The sequence below is a fragment of the Dendrobium catenatum genome, unplaced genomic scaffold (genome assembly GCF_001605985.2).
Source record: "Dendrobium catenatum unplaced genomic scaffold, ASM160598v2 fragScaff_scaffold_231, whole genome shotgun sequence".
NCBI classification, from domain to species: Eukaryota; Viridiplantae; Streptophyta; class Magnoliopsida; order Asparagales; family Orchidaceae; genus Dendrobium; species Dendrobium catenatum.
The window spans coordinates 4,755,018-4,772,678 of NW_021318693.1; the positions used below are offsets into that span (position 1 = coordinate 4,755,018).

At 38.4% G+C, this 17,661-nt stretch overlaps 1 protein-coding gene across 1 annotated transcript in view; it reads left to right on the forward strand.

Annotated features, from left to right (window-relative positions):
* Positions 1 to 1,015: 1,015 nt before the first annotated feature.
* Positions 1,016 to 17,661, forward strand: part of LOC110097606 (transcription factor MYB3R-2) — a gene marked incomplete at its 5' end in the record, with an annotated part of 22,773 nt that continues 6,127 nt past the window's right edge. The window contains 5 exon segments of the mRNA XM_020824100.2: positions 1,016 to 1,067; positions 1,533 to 1,590; positions 5,276 to 5,370; positions 5,463 to 5,566; positions 6,424 to 6,552. Of these exon segments, the coding sequence (XP_020679759.1) occupies positions 1,016 to 1,067; positions 1,533 to 1,590; positions 5,276 to 5,370; positions 5,463 to 5,566; positions 6,424 to 6,552 (438 nt within the window).

Genomic DNA, 17,661 nt, shown 5'->3' on the forward strand with positions numbered 1-17,661 from the left:
AGTCGCCTTAGATGGTTTGGTCACATTAAACGGAGGCCTTCCGATGACCCGATTAGGAAAGTTGAGGTATTAGATTCGATTTATGTTAAGAAAGGTAGAGGTAGACCTAAAAAGACTTGGTTAGAAAATATTAGAAATGATATTTCTTTACTAGATTCAAATGAGAATTTGACTTTTAACATGACAATGGCGAAAAAGGATTCATGTAGCCGACCCCACATAGTGGGACAAAGGGTTGATGTTGTTGTTGTTGTTGAGATGAATATTAACTGTTGAAAAGAAGAAATGTATTGTTTGAGGCTTTGATACAGGGAAACGATGAAGTTGAAATCCACTAGAGAGAGATCTGCAATATATGTTTCATGTTGCCATTTACAAATATTGGTTTTTTTTTTAATACAAATATTGGTTGTTAGATATACGCGACAGATACAAAGTCTGCTGTTAAATAAATAGCTAATTGTTTATGTTATTTTCTTTGTTAATTCCGACTCAGATATAATGAAATATATAGGACCTAAGGGCTTGAAAGGTCTATCCATCAAAAAGGATTTACTGGATGGATGAGATTGATTTTCAGTCAACTAATTGTTGCTTTAACTAGAAGTATAAACATTTTTAACATCTTAGCCACTTTTTTAAATTATTTATTAGACATCCATTTTTAATGGTTCTTTGCCACTTCCAAAAATTCAGACTTAGATGCAGAGATATATTTTGTACACTGCTCTAAGAATAAGGCAAACATGGTCAGTTAATTAAACTGTCATTTAGTTTTCATGGGCCGCTAGATGATGATAAGTAATTAGTTCCTTTAGTTACGTTACTTTGATGGTTCATTTAAAATGATATGACTGATTAGAAGAGGTTTGCTGTTGAGAAGCTTTTATTTGCTTCTGTTTTAGCATAGATTAGTTTATTGCACATTGATCTACTATTTTGTGTGAAGTTCCGCATTTGAAAGAGGATTGTATGCTTTGCTCCTGTGCTTACTGATACTGATGCTAAAATTTAGGAGAACGAGTGGTCCCATAAGGCGAGCAAAAGGAGGTTGGACACCAAATGAAGTGAGTTTACTTGGCTGTTCAATGATGTTTTCATACTTATTTGTATATCAGTTTCAAGATGTTGCCTGCATCATAGTGACTTTAGAGGAGGTTATTCAGCTCAGTGATTACATTTATTGTCCTCTCAAACTGCTCAAAACTACTAAATTTTTTTTTTTTTGAAGATGAAATGGCTTGCACTTGTTTCCTAAAAATTTGGACATTTTTCTTAGAAATTCTAGTATCAGGATTTTTTAACCCCTTGAAGAAATTTTCCTTCACCAGAAGCAATTTTCTTTTCTAAATATTCTATCAGATAAATATTGAATTGTATTTTTACCTGCACGTACACTTCTTCTTCAAGGGCTGGAAATGACATGTAATAAAACTAATTTGTTTGTGCTTAATATGTGGTCTAGCAAAATGCTTTCGGTCATAATGTTTTGTTATCAGAAATTTACTAATGTTTTCAATAACTTGCCACAGGATGAGACTCTTAAACATGCCGTTGAATTACACAAAGCAAGGAATTGGAAGAAAATAGGTTTTTTCCAACCTTCTTTCTTTTCATTGCCTATTCAAATCCTCATTAGCTTTTATTTATCCTTTACTCCATGTACTTCAGTTTATTATAATTTATCATTTAAGCATGAATATCTATTTGCTGCACCTACATTTTAGGCAATAGCTATAGCTATAAGAGTAGGAATAGAGTTACCTAGATGTTGTGGATGGGCCATGTGGAACTTATTTTATGCAGATGGTTTGTAAAGCAAAACAACTTGAATGCTGATCTAGAGACTAGAGACCATGTTTTGTGTTTGATGAACTAAGAGAATGATGATAAGCTTTGATTTATTTTGGAGGGAGAGGCTCCAAATAAAAAAATATGATCTAAAATCCTGTTCAATTGGTAGACCATTTTAAAATTAGTATGCAGAGAAAAGGATGATCATAGATTTGGCACCATGCGGTTCAATCAATGAGCCGAATTAATTTCCTATTCAGAACTTTTGGAGGCAAAAAAGATTTCTTTATATAGCCTGTAAAGAATCATTAATGAACTCTGTCGTGTTTACATGACCAGCCATTGGGATGGAGGTTTAGATCAGCCATGGGGATGGAGGTTTACTTTTTTCTCAGAACATGTGATGCAGGATTTTTAGAGTCCAGAATTCACAATAAAAATCTAAATTTAATGCTATGATAGGTGAAATGACTTTAGTGACCTTAGCACCCTAAATGAAAATAAAGATTTTTATTTTTATCGACATATTAGTAAAATTGAAATTAAAGAGGCTTTAAAGAAAATGAAGTGTGGAAAAGCTGTTGGACCTATGATATTCCATTAGAAGTGTGGAAAAGCTTAGGAGATGAAGGAATTTATTGGCTTACTAAACTTTTTAATATTATTTTGAAGACTAAAAATATGCTAGATGAGTGGAGAATGGGTGTGTTGATTCCTTATTTTAAGAATAAAGGTGATGCACAAGATTATGCGAATTATAGAGGAATTAAGTTGATGTGTCCTATTTTAAAACTATAGGAGAGAGTTATGGAGCATAGGTTGCGGCGTGATACTAACATTTCTCAAAATCAATTTGTATTCATGTCGAGTAGGTCTACTATGGAAGCTATAGATTTATTGAGAGGTTTGATGGAGAAGTGTAGAGAGAATAAGTAGGATCTACATATGATATTTATTGATTTAGAGAAAGCATATGATAAAGTTCTAAGAGAAGTGTCTTGGAGAGTTCTAGAAAAGAAATGGGTTAATAATGCTTATATTCAAGCCATTAAGGATATGATTGCAAGAGCTGTAACTTGTATTCAGACACAAGGTGGTTTGAGGAAGTATTTTCCTATTTCAGTTGGATTACATCAAGGATCAGCCTTAAGCCCATATCTTTTTGCTTTTAGAGAGGGGGTTGAAGGTAAACTTGAATTATGGAGGTCAACCTTAGAGTCTAACGGCTTTCTTTTAAGTAGATATAAAACTAAATATATGCAGTGTAATTTTAGTAACAATAGATTTAGTGGGGGGATTGTGATTTTGGGCACCCAAGTCATTAATAAGAGTACTCATTTTATATATCTTGGGTCTATTGTTCATAGTGATGGTGATATAGATGGGCATCTTATTAGTAGATTTCAAGTTGGATGGTTGAAGTGGAGGAATGCATCGGGCTTGTTGTGTGATAAAAAAGTCGCTCTCAAACTTGAGGGAAAATTCTATAAGATGGTAGTGAGACCTGCACTGTTTTATGGTGCAGAATGCTGGCCATTAAAAGATAAGCATAATATTAAATTAAGTGTTACAGAGATGAATATGCTCAGGTAGATGAGTGGCTTTACTCTTAAAGACAGGATACAAAATGAGCATATACATGTAAAGGTTGGAGTAGCTCCAATGGAAGATAAGATTAGATAGAGTTGCCTTAGATGGTTTGGTCACATAAAACGGCGACCTTCCGATGACCCATTTAGGAAAGTAGATGTATTAGATTTTTCTTATGTTAAGAAAGGTAGAGGTAGACCTAAAAAGACTTGGTTAGAAAATGTTAGAAATGACATTTCTTTTTAAGATTTAGATGGGAATTTGACTCTTAACATAACACAATGGTGAAAAAGGATTCAGGTAACTGTCCCCATAGAATAGGATAAAGGCTTGTTGTTGTTGTTGATAGGTGAGATGAAATTCAACATGCAAATTTCCCTAGAAAGCAAGCCATGTAATCCGCAATTTCTACTATTGAGGAATGTAGGGTATAAATGTTTTGATCGCTTAATAACAACTAAATATCATAAAATTGATTATGATTTCATGAATAGAAAAGAATCAAGAAAGATTATTGATCTTAATTAGGCCAAGTATAATTTCAAGACAAACCTCAAAATATTGGAGGAAGATACATAAAATAAGACTGAAGATGAGAAAAAGCAACGAATCATGATGCTTCACGTTTGAGTAAAAGGATTGCCTTTCCTGATAGAGTTTCAGGTCTCAAGCAGTTGAGACCCGAAAGGAATCTTTTTTCTGTGGTGCAAGCAATAGAGGGTTTTACATGTAGAGGCAAATCTTTTTCCTGTGAAAATATGATGCGGAGTTCGACCAAACGCATAAATGAATGCAGAGCATTCATCAAGGGAGTGGCCACCCAAGAGCCGGAGAAGTAGAATGTAGTAATTGTGGTGGGGGAAATTGTAGTTGCATGTGTGTTTCTAGAAGATACTTGAAACAAAAGTAATTTTCTTTTAGTTTTTGAGGAGGAGGATACCAACTGCATTATGAGGAGAGAGAAGAGGTTGGGGCAGGTGGTTGGGCTTGAAAGGTGAACTTAGGCTGATTTAGCTCTTGTGATAAATGCATGACATGTAACAGCCTGCATAGTTTTTAAAGCCCTCGCCATATACATGTCGGAAAACAAAATGCATGTCAAAGACCTTGAGATAAATGAAATAGAAGCTCTAGTGATTACGATGTTTATGCCGACATTAGTACACTACATCATACGTTGCGGTAGGCCTTTATGAATAAAATATTTTACATATTTATAAAGTTGAACTGCTACATGCAGTATTTGCTATATCATCTTAACTCAGAAAAGGAGAATTATTTTTTACTAGGAACAAAGATAGGTCATCTATCAAACAAATTTTGGAAAACCTATGTTCGAAAAGGAAAATTATCAGGAAATTGTTTCGGTGATAAATGCTATATTTCAACAATATTCACTGAATTCCTAAACAGTTTTTGGCTTGAAAGTTGCATTTCTAATATTCTATGCGTAACATAGAATAGTTGGCCATGATTTTAACTGGTCTAAGATTTAATTATGCACTTTTTTAGAATATGCAAGCTTAAAAAGGATAAAACTGTCATATGAAATTCTCTACATGACACTACTTCTTTGATTACATTGCGAATGCTTATTTTCAATGCTGGATTTCTTATTTAAAAAGAAAAAGGCTAGATGATTTTTTCGTAAAGGCCAAATATCTTCTAAAGATGGTCAAAGCCAGTGTTTGTGTATATGTTTCCTTTTTTTTGGTGTTGCAACCCTATATTTTAAGGACAAATAGTACAATGATATTTTACAAGCTAAATTCTCTATTTATGGATGCAATTTCTGATTACAAGATTATAATTACTAACCTTTATCTTTTATAACTTGTATCCTGTGCCATGCGTTTTAGGATTACAATTTGGTTTCTTGTTTCTTTTTCAGCTGAATCTGTTCCGGGTAGGACTGAAGTGCAATGCCTTCATCGTTGGCAAAAGGTTCTTAATCCGGAACTTATCAAAGGTCCATGGACTCCAGAGGTCTATCTTTAGATCATTATTCAATTTAGTGATTGTTCAAGTAGTAGTAATTCATAATATGTTTCTGGTCTAATTTTTCTGTTTTTATTCAGGAAGATAACATCATCATTGAACTTGTTGCTAAGTATGGGCCTACAAAATGGTCTGTAATTGCAGGATCTCTTCCTGGGAGAATTGGAAAACAATGCAGAGAGAGGTACTATTTTGATGTTTCAAACTTTAAATGAGATGCTTGACAAAAAATAACCAGGCGCTTGATTTTATTATGTATTAATTTATATCGAACTCCTACCTTTTTACCCCTTTTGCTTATCGTATATGTTGATCTATGTGGAAGGGAAACAATTTAAGTTATGTTGGGAAGAATATTCAGTAATATTAGTGTTACGTGCTAGAAAATTTGTCTCGGTATAATTAGAATTTAACATCTTAGCATTGTATAAAAATCTGACAAGTACAGAAAAAGTTGTTGGAGACTATAATTTTCTTACATAGAAAATCTGGAGGAGAAAAACCACGGAGCCTTATCTAGTTGCAATAATTAGGGGTGTCAAAACGGATTGATGGGTTGCATTTGAATCAAACCCGAAAGTTTTCAATGAATTAAGTTTTGAGATTTGCATATGAAGTTGGAGCATTATTCATATTTAATTTTTGTTTTCATGGTTGTTTAGTTGATGTTAGTATCCTTTTAACCAAGACTACTTTTAATCGTGAAATTTATGCTCTACATCTTTGATGTTTTCTGACAATTTGTTACGCTTTTGGCAAAATTCTTGGATGATTATTGTTACAATTGTGAAAACAATGCCAAATAAACTCACAGCCTAGCTGATTATTCAATTATTCATTTCTCTCCACTAGAAATAGCATGAATTTGTGAGGTTTTATCAGTATTTTCTTCAAGGGTTAGGGGCGGGGTAAGTATACCAATCTCCTTTAGAAAATGTTCATCACGAACTGTTTGCTAATGTTTCCATGAAAAGTGAAATCTGTCTTTTGCACACCATTTTCTTTCTTGATTCAACTTACTGATGATTTAATATTTTAAAGGTGGCATAATCATTTAAACCCAGAGATAAGGAAAGATGCTTGGACTTCTGAGGAGGAGATGGAGCTTATGAAAGCCCACCTTCAATATGGGAATAAGTGGGCCGAAATTGCGAAGATGTTACCTGGAAGGTATTGAATCTTTGATCTTATCTGTTTTATATTTGTTATTGTGTGGTATTCTGTTTAAACCGAAGTTTTCACATTTGACTGGTGCATATTCAATATTGTCAGAATTAAGAACTACAAGATCTAAAACTCTTAATAGAAACTGTCATTTATTTGTCCAGCCCAATTTATCGTATTGATAAAACATTTGCTGAAATGAAAAACTAAAGTACAGGTAGTTTTAAGTCATGTATTTCTTGTGAAGTCCTCTAAAAGAAGGAATTCAATAAACATTTTTCCATGAGCATTTTGGAGTCACAGGCGCTGTCAACAGTATTAGCCATTGCTGCCAATTCTTGTTATTGAGAGTAAGTTTTAAATCTTCATTCTTGTTTAGATCTTTGTTCCTATTTTATATTAAATATTTTGGTTGTTTGGAAAGGTTTGTTTTTTTCTTCGTAGAAATTGGCCTGCCAAGTGAAAAGATTTCTTTGGCTTGTAGGATATAAAAGATCTTGATCAGATTTCTCTCGACACGTAAAAATGCGTATGCATTTCACTCGTTGTGCCAAATGCACCTCAAATAGGATTTCCACTATGTCGCAAAAGTCACCTACAAGTTTTCCCTTGCAACTCTAAGAAAATTGTGTACGGGTCCTGCTTGTTAAGCCCCAAATGCTTCACCAACTTGGTTTTTGCAAGCTTATCTGTCACATCGCGAACATCACCAACGAGTTTTCACCTGCATGCTAAGATAAGTGTGTTTGGGGTTCTCACTTGCTGCGCCAAATGCATTGCCAATGAGGTTTTGTGGATTTTTAAGTTGTTGTATTTTTTATTTACGTGCACGAAACTGTTGGCGAAGTTGATGGCAACAAAGCCTGTTTCCAAGCAAATGCGACAATTTTTTTCTGGTATTTTTTAAGAGAGAAATGGGAGAGATTTTCTCTCTTTTAATAAGAGAAAAAGAGTGAGACGAGTGCTTTCTCTCTATTTATAGAGAGAGAGTTTGAGAGGGTTTTCTCTCAGCTTAGAGAAAGAAAGAGGGACTTCTCTCATTATTTAGTGAGAGAAAATTGGGGGGGGGGTAGCGAGAGATCAAATCACTCTTTTTGTTTAAAGAGAGAAAGAGATAGAGAGTGAGATATAGGGAGGTGGAGGTAGAGAAATAACTTTCTCTCTTTAGAGAAAGAGGGAGGAGAGAGAGAGATTGAGATGGGGTGAGAGGGAGAGGGAGTGGGTCGAATGGTTGAATGGCTAGGGCAGTCGGTGGTGCTAGAGACTACTATATATGGCGGTGGGTAGATGCAGGCAGGTGGTCGGCTGATGGGCTAAGGTTGGTCGACGCCTGTTTCTAGGCACTCAAGGGGCGTTGGCAACGACATATGTTGGGTGACCAAGGGGCAATCAACTTAGGTGGTTGAAGGAGGAAGAGGAGAGGGAGTTGCATAGGTAAATGTTAAAAAGAGAGGGAATGTGAGTATGAGAGTTAGGTTTTGGTATTTAACCTGATATTTAGTATTTTTTTAATAATTAAAAAAGGACAATTAGCCTTTTGCTGCAGCAAAAGGATAGGAGCACATGTACTAAATATTTAAAAAATTAATTTTATTTTATTTATTTACTTTAAATATTAAAGTATTAATTTCAAATAAAATTTAAAATAGAATTATAATAAATAATTTTAAATGCGCTTCAATTCACTCATTGAATTTTTGTCGCTTATGCTCGTCAAGTTTCGTCTTCATTTCGCACCTATGGACTTTTTGTTGTTTCTCCTGTACGGAATCCTGACAATATAGATGTTCTTTCTTAGTAATTTTGACGTTCTGGATGACGCCGTGAACAGAATTTTTGTCGCATTGCTAGATGTTCTTTTTTGATAATTTCGTTGTTTTGAACACGATGGCGTGTGGTTCGTTTCATGAATGGATGACTTGTGAGTGATTTAATGCCATGTCGCATTTTTAGTCTATTTTGCTTGGCGTTGATTCAATTGTCCGCAAACTTTGTCGTGCGTACTTGAATTAATTAGGGAATATATATGGAGGTCAACAGCTTTCTCCCATTCCTTTTAGCTATTTTTCTATTTCATTGCTCTTTTCTATGAATTCATCTGGGTTAATCTCTAGCAAGCTTTTCTTAATGGCTATTATTTCCATGACATCAATTTATTCTCTGTTTGTTTAATGGTTACTAATGAGATTCTTGTAATTTAAAACTTAGCAGTTGGATTTTCGTTAGGGCAGGTCATGCCATGGAATAAGATTTTTTTTTTTTTTTCATGCTCAACAAAGTTTTACTAGTTTTATGGTAATGGTATGGGTAGCTCTAGTGCACCAAATTTAACCAATCTACTTATTAAATGGTATGGTTGATCTTTCAAATGACTTTTAAGTTATGTTTAAAGATTATTTTCACATGCTATCCCTATTATAGATAAAGGAGTTTGTTGATCAGTAAAAATTTACCTGATGTTTATTTATTCATAGTTTATGTTATCAATATATTGCCATGATTTTAAGTGAATGGATTTTCAGGCAACAGTGCTGTAGAAGTGTGGATTTAAATTTAGTTATTGATTAGTCATTGGATTAAGACTAACAAAACAATTAAGCTCTGTAACAAACAAAAAGAAAGAAGAAAGTGGGATTTGAAATTGGAGTCATGATGCAGACATTCAATATCTTGAGTACATTTCATTAGTTATGATAACTTATAACATTTATTCATATATAATCTTGAAACCCCTAAAGGGTTCATATTTAACCTGTTAGATATCATTTTCCAATCTGAAAGTGCCAAATGAGTAAGTAGTAACAAGAGGTTTTACCTTGTATGATAAATGTGATAAAGAGGTATGGATGGATGGATGGGTGAATGGATAGTTTCCCGCAATTAAATTTCATATTATTTTATTCTTACTTATTTTTAGATCATGAAACAGCCATCTGGAAAATCTAGACGGTTGATCTTAATTTAATCATTTAATAACTTGAAGATGACCATGATGCAAAAATCTTAGGTAATTTGAAAGCAACTTAGCAATGACCAAGGATTCCTATGCATCTCCAGTTGATGCTCTAGACAGTAAGATAATGATTCATTAAGTAATAGTACTCACATTAAATGAATTTTTTTATTATATATTAAAATAACATTTGAAATAGTTCCAATTGGTATTATGAGCATAAAAATATGAATTTGTGTCGTACATATGAGTTAGGTTTGGACCCATTTGGCAAGAATAGAAGGACAGAGGGTCTAGATCGGGAAATTGAGCTAAAAGGATACAATCAGCTTGGGTTACTTGATTAGTTCAACCACTCTGTAGCTTGGCATGGCATAATCCTATCAGGCACCCGGTGAATGGTTTGTACTAATAGCTGGTTGGGGCCTTACTCACCTAATTATATTGGTTTCAAAGGTTTAATAAGTTCAAATGAAGAATGGGACTTGAAACAATTAAAGCTAATGGCATGGCTTAACATGTGGGTGGGACCACCCTCAAAATGGTTTAAGATTTCTTTAAAATTCAAAGTGCATGCACTATTCATGCACACAAGGGCATTGTTGTTGAAGGAAGAAATGCCCTTGATATTGGCTACATGATTCGTTTTAGTAAAATATTGTGGTGATGGCTCATTTGCATATATTTGTAAAATCTAATTGCCGATATCTCCACAAGAAAGCATAATTTTTCTCTCTATCCATTCAACATGTGTGGATCAACATGAAAGTGGTCGAAGATTTCTTCAAAATTTAAAATGCATGCACTATACATGCACGTAAGGGCACTGTTTTTTTTTTTAATTCACTGAACTGACCTGGAGCCGGGCAGGGCTCCCTGCTGCTCTCCGTCCTCGACGACTGTGGGCTTCGTTCCTACACGAGGGAGCAACTGCTGGTCGCCTAACTAACTGGGAACTGCAGGCTGCTGGGGTGTCGTCCCCCTCTGCAAACTGTAAAAGTCTCCTCGCAGTCTGTCGCGATAACTGGAACGAACCCGAGAAATCTGACGGAGTAAGCCCCTCGACGACGGGCCCTTTGCACGAGCTAAGCGGACGCATGTTCCCGAATCCCTGAGTGAGGGCCGGACACCACACGTCCCTGGGTAACCTAGCTCGGTTATATAGTGGCGCCGAGGAGTGCGCTATTAACGCGAACATTTTTCCTCATCTCCACATTGCGTCAGTGGGAGAAAGCGTCCTCCCTGAAACTCCTCCAATACCGGGGGCTACCATCACCCTTCTGGACAGGGCCAATAACAACCGGACGTGGCCTCCGCTGCCTGGGAAAGCCACTCTCCCTCTGAACAACGTCTTGGTGACTATCGCCTCAACCATCTGCTGCTCTCTCTGCCCTCGACGTAACCTCCTATCCTATTCCTCCGGGCCCTTCTCCCAGCCCGGAGTGAGAAGGGACATCTAAACCCACTGCCGTGGGTCGGCAGGGGACAGAGACGACTGAAGTGCCGAGCTCTGCCGGCACGTCTAAGGGTGAGAAAAGCCGAGCAAACACAGAAAACCCGGTCGAGAGCGCCGAAGAAACCTGGTCTGGGACCCCTCTTCCATAGGAACGGGAGGGAAAACCTGAGATGCGATGGTACTTCCGCCGGAACAAAAGGAGTATACAACATCATCAAGCGCCAGCGCCCTGGATGCGCCGGGGCAACCTGAGCAACAGGAAGCGGCAGGCGCATGTCGCCTGACCGCCACACGAACAGGTGGAACAAACTGTGCAGCAGGCATGCGCACTGAGGGGCCGGGGCAAAACCTGAGCAGCAGGAGCGGCAGGCACTGGACGCTCTAACCGCAGGTACGTAACTGGAACCGGATTGGCCTAGGCACTGGTCGCCAGGCCACAGAGCGCCAGTGGCTGCGACAAGTAACCAGGAACCGCGACCAGCTGCGGCAGACAGCACCGGGCCACTGCGTGTCCCGTTCCTGTACTTGCGTAGCCAGTGCGCTGTGGCTAGCGACCAGTGCCTAGGCCACATCGTTCCAATTCGTCCTGCGCGTAGGCGTCTCAGTGCCTGCTCCCTGCTCAGGTTTCACGCCGGCCCTCAAGCGCCAGCGGCCGCTTGCAGTTGTTCAACCTGTTCGTGCGGTCAGCGCGACCTCCGCCGCTTGCTCTGTCGCTTCAGGTTGCCATCCGCCGCTCCACGCTGTGGCAGCTTATGCTGTTGTTACTCTCCGTCTGTTCCGGCGGAAGACCTCACGTTCCGGTTTTCCCTCCGCTTCCCACTAGTGAAGTGGGTGCCATACCGAGGTCTTTCGGCCTCTCTGACGGGGTTCTGTTTTTGCTCGCTTTCTTCACCCCCGAGACTGCCGGGAAGACCCCGCACTTCCAGTCATCCTGTGTCCACCCGGCAGCGTTATCCTCATCCCCTACGGCCTTGGGAGAAGGCCCGGAGGAATAGAATAGGAGTGTGGTCTAGCTGACGTCCGAGGCAGAGAGCAGCAGTGGTTGAGGCGGATAGCTCACCAGAGCTTGTCGAGAGAAGTGGCTCCAAGCAACGGATGCCACGGTCGGTTGTTTGTTCACCTGTCTCCAGAGTGATGGTAGCCCCCGAGTTGGAGGCAGTTCAGGTTGGAGACGCCATTCTCCCCATGAACGCCATAGTGGAGATATGAGAGAGGATGTTGCCCGTAATGAGCGGCGGGCGTCTCCTGTCGCCACAACTCTACCCCGAGCTAGGTTACCCAGGACGCTGTGTCCGACCGTCACTCAGAGGATTCAAATTCGTCCGCTTATGCGGGCAGAGGCCCGTCAGTCTGGAGGCTTACTCCGTTCAGATTCTCGGGCTACCTTCAGTTACGACGACAAACTGCGGAGGAGACTTTACAGGTAGCAGAGGGGGCAGACACCCGAGGGCAGCCTTGAGTCCAGTAGTTAGGCCGCCTGACGCAGTTGCTCCTGTCGGGTAGGACGACGCCCATTCGTCTCGAGGACGGAGACAGCGAGCAGGAGCCTGACCCGGCCTCAGGTCATTCAGACGGTAGTGGCACCAGAGCAGCCGAGTGCCAGTTACATGCCCCGCCGTACCAATGGTCTGGACTACTGTCGCGGAGCGACACCCGCTGTCGACCCAGTTCTACAGTTGGGGCAGAGCATGATAGTAGGCGAGTAATTAGATGAGACAGAATGATCTGATAGACTTAGCAGTCTTCCCGAGACGAGCGATCCCGGATGATGTTATGAAGGATGTGTTACCTACCCCAATAGATCGCCAGTTACGGATTGAGACAGAGTTAGCCACCTAGCACTCATAGAATCTACCTCTCCTATAGTCCGTTACATAGAGGCGAATGCAACTGGCCTGTTTTAGATTGATGATTGATAATGACATCACTAGTGATCATGCTTCATCACTTTTGTGATTACCCGACGAGGTCACGTCGGATTGAGAGAGAGCCCGGATGGACGAGCAGGGAGGGACCCTGATGTGGGCGGATCCTCCCAGGTCAATTGATACAAGTAATGCTCTCTCTAATCTCTAATGCAAGAGATGGCCAGGGCATGGTTCGGCACTATTGACAGTTCTGGGCGATTGCTCAGATGGCAGTGTAGCCGCTACCAGTACTCCAGAGACCAGCATCGTGCTTCACCGTTTGTACTTAGACCCCTTGATGTGGACAGGTTCCAGAGAGCACTCCTAGTTACCTCGCTATCTAGTACCTCTAACTCCTCCAGTTCCCGAGTCAGGCGAGCTTTAGTTGTCAGCAGGTCGAGCTTCAGCGATCTGATTCCCTAGAATGTTTGTTTTAGTAGCATGCATTTCTCCAGGAAGATGTAACTGTAGTTCATAGTAGAGGGGCGGTCCTTTGATGGGGTTAGATACGAGCAGTAGACCTACCCTCCTGGTTTCATCCCTCCTAGGTTTCATAGTTGTTGATACGGTTTGGAACCGCAGTTTGGCAGCAATGTGCTCAGTACTAGCCAGTTATGTTCAATTAGGACGGACCACGTTGATGGTTGAGGTGTTTGTTAGCAGCTTGCGGTTAAGCTGGTATGTGTGGTCGTGCTTGGTACGCGAGCTTCCGCCCAACGATCTCAGTCAGGGACTTTCGCAGTTAGAGCAGTTGTTTGGGCGGGGGGGGTGCAGATGATTTGTCAGCACAGAGCACAAGTTTACAGTTTGAGTAGTTAGTGGTGATAGGCAGCACGCCTAGAGGAGAGTGCTGCCACAGATTATAATCTCAGATGGATGGAACCTGTCAGTTTGCATGTTAGCGAGCCATAGTTACATATGTAGCGCATGCAGTTGAGATCTGCTAAAGAATCATAGATGGCCCGGGGGGATTTGGTGGGGTGTGGTGAGATCACCCGTACCGTCAAGTGTTGTGGGTGTCATGCATCAGCACGGCTCCAGAAGCGTATCACGTGAGAATGGTCCGTTGGGTAAGAGAGCAAGAGTGGACCGGGTATGCAGTGGATCGCCTCCTTAAGCGTTGAAGCAGCCCTCGCGCCAGACCTCAGGTGGGCAGGCGAGGAGTTTTCAGGGGCACCTCCTAGGTAGAGGAGTTCATATTTTCTTCTGTAGACTCGATTAATGAATGAAGAGTCAGCGACCCGCTAGCTAGGCTCATGTAGTCAGCGCACCACTAGCGATCCTTACTTTGTACCGTGCTGCATGATCCCAGGACCTCCCGGGATTATCGTTAGTTTAGCTATACTGCGGGAGCTTAGGTAAGGAATATCCCTTTAACGAGTAGAGTTTAAGTAAAGATTTTCAAATCTTTATTATAGAACAATATTTTTGTATGTCCCTGTGATTCATATAGATTGAGTGAGTCAGTATCTAGACTACGTGTCCTGCTACACAAACTATATAGGCATGTGTTAGAAGGACTACTATGTCTTCACAAAGTAAAATATTGATCACAGGAACGATCCTATCGTATTCATATGCTTAGCCCAAGGGCAGTCCTTCAGACAGTTCAGCTAGTCTCCAGCCCAGACAGCCGGGTTGTGCCTATATCATATTTCCAATTCTAGATAGTGGCATTGACTCTCAAGAAGACCTAGCAGTATGATAAGTTAAGCTGGGATATAAGTTTAGACTGCGATTGAGTAGAGGCCCTCCCAAGGCCAAATGATCAGTTGTCACTCAGCTCTCTTTGTTAGCACTGTTTTCTTTTCTTCTTCTATTGTAGTGCCAGATGAGAACATTCCTTTGACTTCGATTTGTACTAGGAGATATGAAAAAAAAATAATAGATAATAATAAAAAAAGAAAAAAATGATCGTACCGAGCAGTAACAGAGCAATCACCCAAACAAAACGAGAATACCATCATGAAGACCCAATACCGATCAAGTTTTACCGAGCTAAAACCGAGATTATATTCATCCAATATACCAAAGTTGTACCTGGTTTTTATAGAAAAACTCTGGTACAAACCGTATTTCTCGTATAACTCGATTGTCTTCAAAAGAACGGTATCCGAATACAAATAATACCTAGTTGTACCAACAAATACCAATTTTTACGGAATTTTGCCTGCCAACCGACGTTCCTCTACGTCCTTACACCGGACAATAAAAGTTCTCCTCCTATCCCAACATTTGAATATAGTTCATATCCCTCATTAAACCACTTAATTCTTATCATCAGAGTCAGAATGCCACTCTACTCTTTCATAAATACATCATTATTGTTAAATAACCTTCTAATTTTTGCGCACATCCAATCTCAAATCTATTTTCACACTAAACTAAGAATCAAGTTACTTCACTTTGGCATCTATGCCACATTGACAATATTGCGGTTTTATAGAAAATTTATAATAGAGCCTTGACGACATCCCCATATCACATTTATTGAATTTGACAGACTTCATTCTGTGAAGCCAGATTCTTCCACCCAGTTACTTTGATTTGCGAAGTTTTGGTGACATCGAACAACTCTCAGTCCATTGTCAATCGGCGATGAATATGAGCAAAAACAGTTAATGGAATTTTTTTTAAAGGACTAAAACAAAAAAACTCCTATTTATTTAAATTGATGACCTTCATCAAAGCTTCTATAAGGAGTATGATTAAGATAGAGAGCCATCAAGTTAAGAAATAGTAGCAAATTAATATATTTATTATTCTTTATGTACCAAGATCTCTTTGATAGTATACCTAAACAAGCTTTGGTTTTTAAAAATTACATTCTCCCTCATTAAGATATTTTTGACTAATATTCTCAAATCTATTTATTAAACTCCTGAAGGTTGACTAATGTGAAGGATTTTCACATTGTTAGAGTTTTTGGTTATTCTCTGGAGTCTTGACAACTTTTAAATATAGTCTTCTTCTGTGAGCATTAAGTTATGCAAATGACCTTTCGATCCTGTTACTGGCAAATTCCCAAGAAAGCATGCCCTTCCTAGAAATGGCAAATTCCTTTATATTGGGTGGGAGAACTGTTCAAAATTAATTACCAGTTTTATAATCAATACTTTTGCAATTTCTTTTCTTATTTGATTCCTAAGAGATTATTAACAAAATTAAACAGCATAGATATTGAGTGGAACCAAAAATATATGAAAGAGATTCTATTCTTGTTAACTGGATAAACTCAATAATTTTTGGCTGCTGTGGTTAAAATCTCCGTTTGATGGCAGTATTATCTTCATTTAAAATATGATTTGAAAGTATCACAGGAGCTATATCTTATCATATTAATATCCAAAGTAATACTATTTGAATAGTCTTAACTTCCTACTTTACTTTCGAGAGCAACATCCATCTCTAAGCTTATTCAAAAAGATGACAGGAAAGATTCTGTAACCTTTCTTCCAATTTTCATCTCTCGCTAGTCATATCAAGGATAAGGAATAAACGCTTAATGATATAGATAGATTATGTTAAGATGTATGGAATTTCATTTCATATTCCCAGCAACATATAGCTAGTTTTCATCTCAGCAATTCAAGATGGATTGGAATTTAATATTGCATCAAACAAGAAATGTTTTCTCATCTTTTGGTGATTTAATTGGACAGTTCATCAAAAGGGATTCACTCCATACTCATAATGACTAATATATTTTGATTCATATAGATAATGAATGAGACTAAATATATAACATTGGATCTCCCATAGGTTGCTTCTAATTCATGCTCTTATCACAATTTCCAGTTTCTTCTATTATTATCTGAATAAAATATGGTTATCTATTATCTCTCTTATAATTGTTTAAATATTTTTATCTGATAAGCCATTGGCTTGAAGACTTTTGAGGTTGGCATCTTGTATTGAGTATTCTTTTGTAAACAGTCTCCATAGGCAATACATAAAATCTGAACTCATGTACTAATGCAAGTACTATATCGAATCTGTAACATTAGAGTGTATATTATCATATTTACCTCATTATCTGTTTAATGCGTCATGATAGATCAAAGACTATCCACACATAAGTATCATAATATCTTTTATAATATTGAATGATAAGTATTAGCATTATGTTCACTAAAATTATCTAGCATATACTCAACATTGTTCTGTTAACTCTTTAAGCCACCAACATCTTTTAAATATTCCTCTTTATTTTTTCAATCCTTTAATTAAAACTAAATCATTAGTCAAATCACTAACCAATCATTCAATGACTAAAAGAGTTCTCGAGCATCATTTTGCCTCAAGCTTTCCTCTCATCGACCATGATTCTTAAGAAGAAGTAGCATTACAAAATATATTGAAGTCAAATTTGTGGTCTAAGAAATTAGGAGGCAAATTAAAGAGAAACTAATTTAAGAAAGTTGAAGAGAGAAGATAAGCTGAAGACAAATCAAGAAATTGAAGGTTAGACTTCACTTTCTTCTATTATATTCATTGTATAAATAGTAAGTATAAGATGATTCTAAAGAAGCTCCTTAATGTGTTTATATGGTATTTATATCTTCTAATGGGATCCCCTCCTATGCACTAGGCTCTCTCAGTGGTCTTGAGAACCCTTCATTGTTGTATCCAACATGTCGGATATGGATGATGAGATAAATTCTACTTTCTATTGGAATATCTGCAATTAAATTTTATAAATATACTCAAAATGAGCCATCACACACAATATTTTACTTAAAGGAATCATTCTAATCAATATTACGGACATTCTTTCTTCAAAACAATGCCTTATGTGC